Here is a 12556-nt window from a genome sequence, read left to right as displayed (position 1 = left end):
CCCTGTTTTACCAAGCCCTCCAGGTTAATCTAAGGCATGCTTAAGTGTGAGAACCACTGTTTTAGGTCAAGCTGGTGAAGAACATTTTTATTTTGTATACCACAGATTACTATATTTCATTCCCTATAGTTATCCATGTTTATAGATAAAATGTTCATTGTTTGGCGAAGATATTAATCTAGGAACACAGCCTCTTTCAATTCATTGTTTGAGACGATTTTGCTATTGACAGAGTTATTCTAACAACTTTTCTGTTGTGTTGATATGGTAGATTTAAATACAATATTAAATAAAGCTTATCAGAGAGATAAGAATTTTCAAAATTTAATACAAATGGCAACATGACATTATTACTAAGCAAAATTAAAACAGTGATTTCTCCAAGTGAGAAAAATATTATAAGGCTGTGTCTGAAGACTACTGTTAGCTATTGACCTGGAATATAATTAACAGGTCCCGCTCCATCAGATTACATAATAATGTAAATCACACTAGAGCAGAGAAGTGGAAACTAGAATCTTAGGAATACTGAATACATTGACCAGAAATATTTTTATATTATGATTTTTATAAACACAGTTACAGTTATAAACACCTGATTAAATTTTAGGCAAACTGAACTCAGATTGCCTTACTTTTTCTTGTGCAATCTAAGCTAAACCCGTTAGCTCATAATCTAGGCTCTAATATACTAATTTTAAAGTTTATAACACTGTTTATTTTGAAAAAAAAAAATCACACCTTTGATGCCCAATAGTCACAAATCTATATGGGCACCTGTGATATGCCATTCTCTTTCCAAAACTGCAGATTTTATAAGTTATGTCACTAAGAAAGGACACAATTTTTTTTCAAAAAAATTATTTTTGACATTACTTTTTATAAGTATATTCAAACTTACTTTTTATAAGTATATTCAAACTTAACAAACTTGCTGGAAGTTTAAACTTCATCTCAAATTTAATAAGCTTTCTTGGGCTTCAGGAAGAACTTTATAAGAGAACCCAAGTACTGGTTTTGGTGATGTAATATCTTACATGAAATAATGATATCTTTCATTTATATAATGCTTTATTAATGTCAAAATATCTTCAGGCACAATATGTCATTTCATCCAGAGAAAGCCTATGAAATAAGCAAGGCGAGTGATTTTCTACTGTAAAGCCAAGACAAAGAGAAGCTAAAAGGCAAAGTCACAAACCAAATCAGTGATTGAGATGCAGTCTAACAGTCCTCTCTGTGGGCCTCTTCTCCCCACATCATACTTATCTCCAGTTTTTTAGAATTTGCTTCTTTTAAAATGCTGGTTATCTATTCAGTTTAATTCAAGGAGTACTAATATGTATCTATTTAGATCATTACAATACTTAGTTTATTAATGACTTTGAAAAGCTAATAGTAGGAAACTTTGTTTTCATTTCATTAATTTCTAAACCTCTGTTGTCTTTTCAGGAACCACTGCTTTGTATTTGTTCCTGGTTATGCATCCTTCCATCTTTAGTAACTCCCCCAGCCCAAAAACCTTTGAGGAGGTACAGTTCTTTAATAGAAATAACTACCACAGGGGGATTGATTGGTAAGATGGGTTATTAGTATAAATCTAAAAGTATATGTACTGTGTACAGTATAAAATCAGTGTTAATATTTGTAAACATATAAGTCTATAGCCATAAATAAAAGTTATTCTCTGTAAAAAAAAAAGTTATTCTCTGTGCCTTAGAAATGGATTGAATAAAAGGAAGCAGCACAGAAATTATTCATAAGAAACTTTTCTCAGTTTGTTAAGGGATTTGTCACCTCAAGAGGCCCACATGTAATTTCAATTTGCATTAATTATCTTTGATGGTAATTACAGATATAAAGTCAGAGAAATACCATAACACCCAGGAATTTTGCTCCTCTCTGCACTTTAGAAAATACTTTCATAGCTTTCTCTTCTTCTGTATTTTGCATTACAGCGATGCTACAGTCCATGTACACAATTTTCTATTTTGCTTTGGCATAAAAGGTAAATAAATAAATAGAACTAGAAATGTGTATATATTTCATAAGTAATGAAAACTATAAAAAAAGCTATCAACAATATACAAAATTTTATTTTTGGTCTTTGAATTGAAATTGGAACTATTATCAACCATCTGAGGAAAATAGTTAACTTAAAAGTAAAAGTTAAAATGTCAAACATACACAAAACATAGTAATACAATAGGAATAGATGTTGCACATGAACATGTTAATGATAAAACAGAAGTCTTGCTGTTAAGGTATAAATTCTAGGCAGAGAGTGATATAAAAGAGTGGAATTATTATAATAATTCTAGAGCATGAACATAAACATTTTGCTTGTATTTTAGCATAAATAGTTGTAATATATTAACTTCTTTTGTCAGATTGCATGATCTCCATTTTGTAAGTCGAGAGTTGCTTGTGTGTGGTCCAAAAGGAAAGGAAAGAAATGAGTATAATTTGAGCAGCTACTAGGATTTACATATATCTAATTGTAATATCCTTCACTCTCAATCCCTCAGTACAGCACTTGATATGGATTAATTGTGTGGTGTTAAATAACAACTGTGAGAATCAAGAAAGCATCAGCTACTTCAGGTGCTATTTGACCAATGACTCAAATATATATGCCTGTATATAGTAGAATAAGACTACATTAACATCAGGACTAAAGGGAGTGAGGAAAAACTGCTTTAAAAGTGGAGAGGAATGTAATACTTGAGAAGAACTGGACCCTGCTTTTTCCATGAGCCTCTGGGGCCAGGCCAAATCAACAATATAGGTCCAAGATCCAGAACTGCATGAAGAAGTTTTTAAGGCCTACACTGTTCCAGGTATAGAGAGGACTGCTGGGAAAGTGGGACCATTTTTAGAAACTGAAAGTTATCATAATTCAGTACTTTTTGCCCTTCTTTTGTGGCTTTCAGAGCCTTTCTCAGAATAAGCATGGCTAAGACAAGCTTAGATCAAATAAGATAACACTAGACACTTGGGATAACCTTAGCATCCCTGGAACCAAGGTGAGCATCTAAATTAAGAAATATCTTAAAATTTGGCACTTTCTATAAATAGATTATACTTAAGAACAGATAGCAGATCAAACTTTCCAGAAATTTTTATATATCTGTTTCCCCCTAAAAGTATGCCAGAATGACATATTACCAAGGCAATTTCCAAAAAACATAAAAGGATTTCTTTACTGTCCTGAGTTTCAAGACATCACTTTGTTGTGCCAGCCAAACTCTGCAATATGTTAACAACTGGAATCCTACCAGAAACTTTATCGTGTGAGATGACTAAAAGAAAACAACACACTGCATCAAGAAGTCATCACATAAATGTTAATGACTCTCTTGTTCAATAATTATTGAACTACCGTGTTTTGGTGGCTTATGAATTGAAGAGGGTGGCAAGGGTATAGGGTATTGGGTACTGAGGAGGGCACATGCTGTGATGAGCTCTGGGTGTTATACTTAACTAATGAATCACTGAAAACTACATCAAAAACTAATTATGGCTACAGTGGCTAACTGAACATAATTTTAAAAAAGGAAATAAAAAAGATAAAATATTTTTTTAAAAATTGAAGAGGGTGGGAGTGGAGGATGAAGAAGCCATTATGATCAAATGTAAGAAATCCTAGAAGTTAAATTTGCATGTGCTCTCTAAAAAGGCTCTTTTTCTTTTAAAAGTTTTCCCTTGGGGCATCAGAAATATATATTATCACATGCAGAATTCGTTTGTATTTGACAGTTTTTGTACAGATGGGAAATTATACAAAATCTATTATGTTCTACATTTCTGCGCTTAAGGCCAGTACTCCTGTGTTCACTCTGCTCATGATTTACATCTTCACCCACTTAAGGATATTGGGAAATTTGATAGGATTTTACATTTGGAAATATGTACATACTTTTTAAAATTTTATAAATATTCTAAACAATATAAGTGGCTCTAAATGGAAAAAAAAAGTTAAGCAAATAGTTGATGTTTACACCAGTCCTGCCCTTTAACATTTTATAGTTGAATGCAACCACAGCACAACACATCAGTGGGAAGGAAATTATTTTACTTGTGATAAAGTAAAATAAAAATTTGTCTGAGTCCTTTTTAAATGTCTTTAAACTGAACATATCATCTGTTTTGATCAAATTTTCCTTCTGTTTGAGCACTCACATTTTTTTCTGTAAAATATTTCTGGTTTTAGATACATTTTATATAGTTAGTTAGGTTGATTATTGTTCCAATTCAATCATTCTATGTCTCCATTTTTGCTATCTCCCATACCTTTTTTCCTGATAGTAAGCAAAACAAAAAGAAAATGTATTTAGAGAAGCATTCTCAAAATACATTATTAGTGTCCTGTATACTTTCCCCTTTCTAACTATACGGAACATATACCTTATAGAAAAAGGCTTGTGTTTAGGAAACAAATGAATTTGTGGGATACCTTTGACATCTATAGTCACCAGAGTATGAGTATCAACAAGTCTTATTTTGAGAAATATTCCTTTTCTAGGTATATGGATTTCTTCCCAGTCCCATCTAATGTCACCACTGACTTTCTGTTTGAAAAGAGTGCCAATTACTTCCACTCAGAGGAAGCTCCTAAAAGAGCAGCTTCTCTGGTCCCCAAAGCCAAGATCATCACAATCCTCATCGACCCCTCAGATCGAGCATATTCCTGGTATCAGGTAAGAAACATGCAGACAGAATCTAACAGGTAAGAAGAGAAGTATGAAGAAAGGAGGATGGTTTGCAGCAATAGCAACCACCTCAGGTCTCAATAAAAGAGATTTGCTCATTTTATATCTGCATAAAAGTGGATAGAGTTTTCTTTGTTTCTGGAGAAACCAACTTTCTCCTTAAGTTTTTATTAATTTTACATTAATTTAATAAAGTATCTTAATGAAATGAAAATATAACAAGATAGTATGTACTTGTATGTATATCTGTGCTTCTACACGTCTACATTTTGAAAAAAAAAATAGACTGAAAAACAGACTAAGGGTCCCTTTTCCTTGGAAACTATAAAGTTGAAATAAATGTGGAATGATGCATTCAAAAACCCCTTACCTGTTATTAGGCTAGTATAGCTTCTAAAAAGAGGTCTACACCAAGACACATAATAATTAAGATGGCAAAAAGTAGTGATAGAGAATTTTTGAAGCAGCAAGAGAAAAGAAAACAGTTACATACAAGGGAAACACCATAAATCTATCAGCTGATTTTTCAGCAGAAACCTTGCAGGTGAGAAGGAAATTGTACAATACATCCAAAGTACTGAAAGGAAAAAACCTACAACCAAGCATACTCTACCCAGAAAGTTCGTCACTCAGAAAAGGAGAGAGTTTGCCAGACAAACAGAAGTTAAAGGAGTTCATCATCATTAAATCAGCCTTAGAAGAAAATTAAGGGGAATTCTTTGAGTGGAAAGAAAAGGCCATAATGAAGAGTAAGAAAATTATGAAAGGAAAAAATTTCACAGGTAAATGCAAACATATAATTGAGGTAGTAGGTTAATCATTTATAAAACCAGTACAGAAGTTAAAGCACAAAAGCAGTAAAGTCAATTATACATATAAAAATCAGTCACAGGCTTCACAAAATTAAAGAATGTAGAGTGTGATATCATATACATAAAACATGATGGGAGGAGTAAAAATTTAGTGTTTTTAAAATGGGCTCAAACTTAAGCAACCATCAACCTAATGTAGACTGCTATATGCCTAAGATGTTATATTATGAACCTAATGGTAACCACAAATCAAAAACCTGTAACAGATACACAAAAAAATAAAGAGAAAGGAACCCAAGCATAACAAGAAAGAAAGTCATCAAACCACAAAGGAAGACAGCAAGAGAAAAAAGGAACAGAGAAGAACTACAAAAACAATCTCAAAACAGGTAACAAAATGGCAATAAGTACATACCTAGCAATAATTACTTATATGTAAATGGACTAAATGCTCCAATCAAAAGACATTGGGAGACTGAATGGAGAAAAAAGCAAGACCTATCTATATGCTGCCTGCAAGAGACTCACTTCAGACCTAAAGACACATACACAATGAAAGTGAAGGGATGGAAAAGCATTTAACATGCAAAAAGAAAGCTGGGGTAGCAATGCATCTTATATCAGACAAAATAAACTTTAAAACAAAGACTCTAACAAGAGACAAAGAAGGATACCACATAATGACAAAGGTAATAACCTTTAGGTTAGGTAATAACATCAAAATCAAAAACTCCTTATCTGAATCTCTGCACCTGGGTTGGAAATAAGGCTGCTTCCCTATATTAAAGTGAATGCACATAGCTCTGATCTTCCAGAGAAGTGTAGTATGTTCCATTCCCACTGACAGGATTCCAAAAAGATAATTCATGACAATCTAGGATATTAGAGAATAAAGTTTCTCAGTACTGGGTCCTTTTGTTATTTAACAAAAGTAGTTTTTCCAGATTCAAAAAGGAAGAACAGATTGTCAGGAAAGGTTTTGTTCCTGGGACAGAGTGGGAAAAGGTCATAATAAAGCAGATGGGATCTTAGATAGGCATGTTGATAATAATCTGCGTAATAGGAAGTGAAACATACCGGAAAGCTGAAATCCAAAACTCCACACTAAGCATTGATGCCAAACTCCTACATCCATCTTTTAAATCATAGTATACAGCAAATTGCAAATTCACTGATTAGATTTTGTATCTTTTACCTTTTCCACCAGGTATCTAGAGAAAAGAGAAGTAAGCCTTAATTGACTCAAAGAGAAAAGCAAATTGGAACTTGGCAACTGCTTAGCCCCTGAAAAATTGAGAATTTACCATAAAGGGAGATTTCAAGGCTGTAAGCTAAGAAAATGTCCTAAATATTACAAATAAATCACTCCATGGTGGCAAAATGCAGGCTTTAACAAAGTCTAGTAGTGGTTGTAGTATAGTAATTTGAATCTCAATTGCAGCAAATTTGCTATTCAACTAGATGTGGTAAACATCCACAGACCTACCACTAAGCCTGAATATTTATTGGTCAATTTAGGGAAAAGGTGATTTCCTCAAACCCATGGGCCTCAGCCTGAGCCATTATGAAACACTTTCCTATTTGGATTGCTGCTCTCTGCATTTCTGCACAATAAATGATTCTGATTCATCACAAAGGAAGGTTACCATTAGGTAAAATAATCTTGGCTTTTAGATGCTAGGTGGTATGTGATAAAAGCTGTGGATTTCAGATAATGTATATGTCAGAGTTTTCAGTAGTTTCTCCATTTAAAATAGCCAGTAGGGCTTTTCTAATCTAAAACTGCATTACTAGATGGAGCAAAACTATGTGTCAGAACTAGCAGAGTGCTTGTGTATTATGGATATTTAATGGACATAACAAATGGTTTGCTTATGGGCTGCAAAGGGGGCATTAATGCAACTTTCAAAAGTTTACTTTCAGAATAAATACATACACTAAGGAAAAAACTAACTTTAAATCCTGATGCTCCAAGCAAACATTTTCATCCTTTATTAATTGCAAAACAAATAACTCTCCAGCAGTGAGTCAGTCCTTCCTTTAGCTTCGAGACTTGTCACAGAGATTGGTTTTTAATTATTCATGCCTATGGTTCAAGTTAGTTTAATTATCCACCTTTTCATCATAGCATCAGCGATCGCATGAAGACCCTGCAGCTCTGAAGTTTAGCTTCTACGAAGTGATCTCAGCTGGGCCCCGTGCACCCTCCGAGCTTAGAGCCTTGCAGAAGAGATGTTTGGTCCCAGGGTGGTATGCCAGCCACATCGAGAGATGGCTTGTTTATTTCCCTCCCTTTCAGGTATTGAGCAATAAGAATTTACATCATGTTACAATCTCATTAAGTTGATGACTTTGCCTTCAGGTTAGAGGAAATTTTTATTCATTAAAACATTAGTAGCTTTTACTCTGTAGTTGTAAATAAGACTGTGGCAAGGAATACTAGTTAGGCAGAGGTAGATGAACTGCTTAATTTTCTTTCTACAAGTATTTCAGAATAATCCCCCCTGATGTATTTTCTAGTGCATGCCCACCCTGATTGTAAAGAGCTTCAAAAGCTTCATATCTCTGATTCTTATTCTACCCGTAAAGCTTGAGAACCTCTTAACCAAATAAGGCAAATATTGTTTTGCTTAATTAAGTGTCATTATTTCCCTTTGAATCACCTTGCTGAATTTTTCATGAGCCCTGTGTTTTTCTTGCCTTCCTTGCTTCTCTCTTTTGCCAGGCACCAACCTAGATTACAAATTCAGCCCCTATATTGGATTGCATAAAGCAGTCCAGTCACATCAGATGTGGTGCATGCCTGTGTGTCTAGAACTATGCTGTCCAACATGATAGCTGCTGCTGCAACTGGCTATTTAAATTTGTATTAAAATTCATGAAATTAAAAAGTCAGTTTCTCAGTCATATTAGCCACATCTTGAATCCTCAATAGCTACCTGTTTGACACCACAACTATGGAACATGCCCATCGTCACAAAACATTCTAGTGAATAATGCCAGTCTAGACTAAACAGAAATATTGGAGAAGAGGGATGAGCAAAAAGGAAGAACAGATTGTGGTCGCTCTGTGGTTCTCTGTCATGGTCCCCTGGCATTTTATCTTTCTGGGCCACCTGTCTCCTTCCCTGGAGTAACAAGCAAATTCTTCCCCTTAGTCGGTTGAGGAACTTCTGTCCAAATTCACGTTCTCTGGGACTCTTGCCTTTTCCTCTAAATGGATTATCTAACTATTTCTTAAAACGTTACAGTGCTACTTCTTTGAATGGACTCATGGAGAATGACATGTCCTCTGCCTCATTACACGTGGTCTTATTACAACTTTTTTTCTCTTCTACAGTGCACCTCCCCAGCTTGAATGATGGAATCATTGTTCGTTTGGTTTCCATTTGTGATTTTGTAGTCACATTCTTAAGTTCTTTTGGTTCCCTCAAATGGCTTTTTTGTCTTCATAGTATTTTCGGGACTTCTCAGATTACAAAAACATGAGTGCATTTAATTAGTGTGATTTATTTCTTATTCCAGGTCATTAATGAGAATGGCCTGGTTAAGTCTAACAACAATGTGTACAAATCCTCTCAGTGGAATGTCTCTCATTGAATAAATGCAACAGTGTAGGAATTTTTTTTTTATTATACAGTTACACATCTTTTTTCAATGTGCATTGTCTTTTTTTTCCCCATGGTAATTTAGTTGCTAATTATCGACGGGCAACAGCTAAGGATGGATCCTGCTACAGTGATGGACGAAGTACAGAAATTTCTAGGAGTCTCTCCTCATTATAATTACTCTGAAGCTTTAACGTAAGTTTATATTCTAATTAACTTATTGAAATTTCAGGAGAGAATTGGTTTTTAAAAAATTGTAGTTTGGCGATGCAGCTATTATGTTAGCTGTTCCTTAGATACTGATTATTTTCTAATTAGTTTTACATTAACTACTTGGAAACAAACTTTTCAACAGTGTGGCAAATAAATGTCCTAAATCCTGTGTTGACTTCTAACTATGAAAGATTTCCCCTAGAAGAAAAGTAGAGAAGCAAAATAATTATAAATCTTAAAACCAACAATTAACCACAAAAGAGGCTACTTAAGTCGGTAAGTGCTGAGCCTGTTTAACAGACAATAGTGGGAACTCAGTGGAAGCATAAAGTGATTAACTAGATGATTTATGAACTCTCTCCTCTGTATTTTGTGCAATTTTCAAAAACAATGTCATGTAGCAAAAAATCACCCAATAGGTGACTGAATTGGCAGAGAGAGATGTGCTCTTACACACACTTCCATCTTTGCGTCTATGTTTTTACCCACTGTGTATCTGACCCTGTCACCTCTTCTTCAGGGGCCAAAGCAATTACAGCTCTGGTTTGGTTTTCTTTTGCTGTTTTCTTTCCAATTTTCTTAGGTAACTGACTCCATCTGGGCCAGGACTAGGATAAGGCAAGAGAAGTGTTAGGATTTAAGGAGGCGCTCGCTTTCAGGTCCATGAAAATGCCTGAGAGTGAGTGCCTCCTGAAATTTTGCACCCCATGTACCTCTCTTACCTTACCTTAATCCTGACTTTGGACTCCATTTAGCATTTTAAATAAGACCTCCATCTTACTTTTTCCACTATTTTGGTCGGCAATCAAATTTCTGAGGGTTGTGTTTGTTTCATATTTCATGTGCCCAGACCACCTGGAAGATACTGAGTTGGATGGGCCATAGACCTGACCCCCACTCTAAAACGTTCTTTTTTAATTTTAGGGTCATAGACTGAGCCTTAAAGAAACTGAAAAGGACTGTTATGGAATTCTTCCATTGTATTTCTCAATATAAAACTCACTTCTATAGATCAACTGATTTTCTCTTTTCATTGTATACTTTATCTTATAGCAAGTTAGAAGTTGTGACAGCAGGATTCCTTTACCTTTCAGCATCCTTTACAATAAACACTGGCAGAAAAACATCAAATACTGCTTATGTCTTGCACAAATCATATGTAGAGACATATGTAAGAAAGACATTTTGGTATGGAGGACAAAGGAACTCAGGTTTTCAGCTTCCTTCCCAAAAGCCATTTACTTTGTTGTTACTATTAACCTTCTGACCTCTGCGTTTTTATACTACAAGTACTATTAGAGCTTTGTAGAGTTTAGTTCAAGTACTAACACAGACTCTACTCGCCTTAGGTATTTAACTTTCAGCTTGACCTTAAAAAAAACATGAGTGATTTTAGTTTGCAGTTAGAAATTCAAGTCCACTTTCTGCTTTATATCTTTTTTAAGTATCTCTTAGAAAAGAACGCTTTTATTTTCTAAGCAGTTTTCTATTTCAAGTTGGTTTATCTTTGGGTCTTTTTTATAGAGCATATAGCAAAGCATTGTATTTCAGAAAAAAAGAAGTGAAGTATTCTATAAAGACATAATCTCTTTTTTTATGGAATGGCCCTTGACCTGCCTGCTGTGTTATTTGTCCCCTTTGCATCCAGCTCAGCAGCAAGCTTTTTATTCACCTCCACTGCCAAGAAAAGGGAGTGTAAACTTAAGAGAAGTAATATCAAAGGAACGTACTGTATACAAAGAACTGTGGATCACTTTGCACCTGGGATGCATCTGGCTAAAACTGCCTGTTATATGATTCTCTAGCCTGGTATGGGGCTCAGTGGGTGAAGCAGCAAAATAAGATATGTGTAGTCTCTGAAACCATAGCTTCTTGGCCTGCAGCGCTGCCCAAGCTCTCACCCTGCTGACAGAGATAATGGACAGCCATTCAGCTTCTTTTTAGATTTTCTTGTCAATCATCAGTTGGCCTTACACACATCAGCAGTGGAGCTGTTGTAGAATATTTGGAATTTCAAGTCATTGTCTTATGTCCAAATTGGTCTAAATCCTCCTTCACCAAGCCCTTTGCAGTTCCGAATATTGCCCTGATAATTTAGTTACTCTTGTTAAAGTAACTGTACTGATAAGTTTTTTCTGTGGTACTTTGGACATGTTGAGGATGAGTGGGAGTCAAACAAAATGTATGTTCTCAGGAATGTCATTTATTGCTTCCTATTTTTTCGGCTAGTGATAGTGAAGACTATCTCTTTGGTACTTAAAAAGAAATAATTAAAATCCTCTAAGAATGTACTGAACTGCAAACAGATATGAATTCTCAACCACATAAATCCAGTTTTTTGCACACAGAAGAATAAATGAATGAAACTAGGTCTACACAAAGATTTTACTATACGGTCTTGTCAAGAAAAAATACTCCAATTTAAGCACTCTATAAACTGCTTACCTTCAATATATAAAAATAGTTCCAGGGGTGCCTGGGTGGCGCAGTCGTTAAGCGTCTGCCTTCGGCTCAGGGCGTGATCCCGGTATTTCGGGATCGAGTGCCACATTGGGCTCCTCCGCTGGGAGCCTGCTTCTTCCTCTCCCACTCCTCTGCTGTGTTCCCTCTCTCGCTGGCTGTCTCCCTCTGTCGCATAAATAAATAAAAAATCTTTAAAAAAATAAATAAAAATAAAAACAGTTCCAATTTCAAAACTATTTTTGAGAAAAATGGCAGTGAATTTCCATTGTAAGTGCATTATTTATTCCTTTCCACAATTGCTAAAGAAAGTATTCCTTAAAAAGTTAAAAATTGAGCTACCCTATGATCCAGCAATTGCACTACTGGGTATTTACCCCAAAGATACAGACATAGTGAAGAGAAGGGCCATATGCACCCCAATGTTCATAGCAGCATTGTCCACAATAGCTAAATTGTGGAAGGAGCCGAGATGCCCTTCAACAGATGACTGGATTAAGAAGATGTGGTCCATATATACAATGGAATATTACTCAGCTATCAGAAAGAACGAATTCTCAACATTTGCTGCAACATGGACGGCACTGGAGGAGATAATGCTAAGTGAAATAAGTCAAGCAGAGAAAGACAATTATCATATGATTTCTCTCATCTATGGAACATAAGAACTAGGAGGATCGGTAGGGGAAGAAAGGGATAAAGAAAAGGGGGGTAATCAGAAGGGGGAATGAAACATGAGAGACTATGGACT

At 35.1% G+C, this 12556-nt stretch overlaps 1 protein-coding gene across 8 annotated transcripts in view; it reads left to right on the top strand.

Moving 5' to 3' along the window:
- Positions 1 to 12556, top strand: part of NDST3 (N-deacetylase and N-sulfotransferase 3) — a 190403-nt gene that overhangs the window by 162916 nt on the left and 14931 nt on the right. For 7 of the 8 annotated variants that reach the window (XM_002918488.4, XM_034671411.1, XM_034671410.1 and 4 more), the window contains 4 exons: positions 1453 to 1576; positions 4526 to 4700; positions 7653 to 7823; positions 9218 to 9327. In XM_002918488.4, coding sequence (XP_002918534.1) covers positions 1453 to 1576; positions 4526 to 4700; positions 7653 to 7823; positions 9218 to 9327 — 580 coding nt within the window. The remainder of the gene's footprint in view (positions 1 to 1452; positions 1577 to 4525; positions 4701 to 7652; positions 7824 to 9217; positions 9328 to 12556) is intronic. The other variant, XM_034671412.1, reaches the window with a different exon arrangement.

Source organism: Ailuropoda melanoleuca, chromosome 11 (genome assembly GCF_002007445.2).
Source record: "Ailuropoda melanoleuca isolate Jingjing chromosome 11, ASM200744v2, whole genome shotgun sequence".
Classification (NCBI taxonomy): Eukaryota; Metazoa; Chordata; class Mammalia; order Carnivora; family Ursidae; genus Ailuropoda; species Ailuropoda melanoleuca.
The sequence above is the reverse complement of the archived record's forward strand: the minus strand, read 5'-3'. Positions and strand labels throughout refer to the sequence as shown.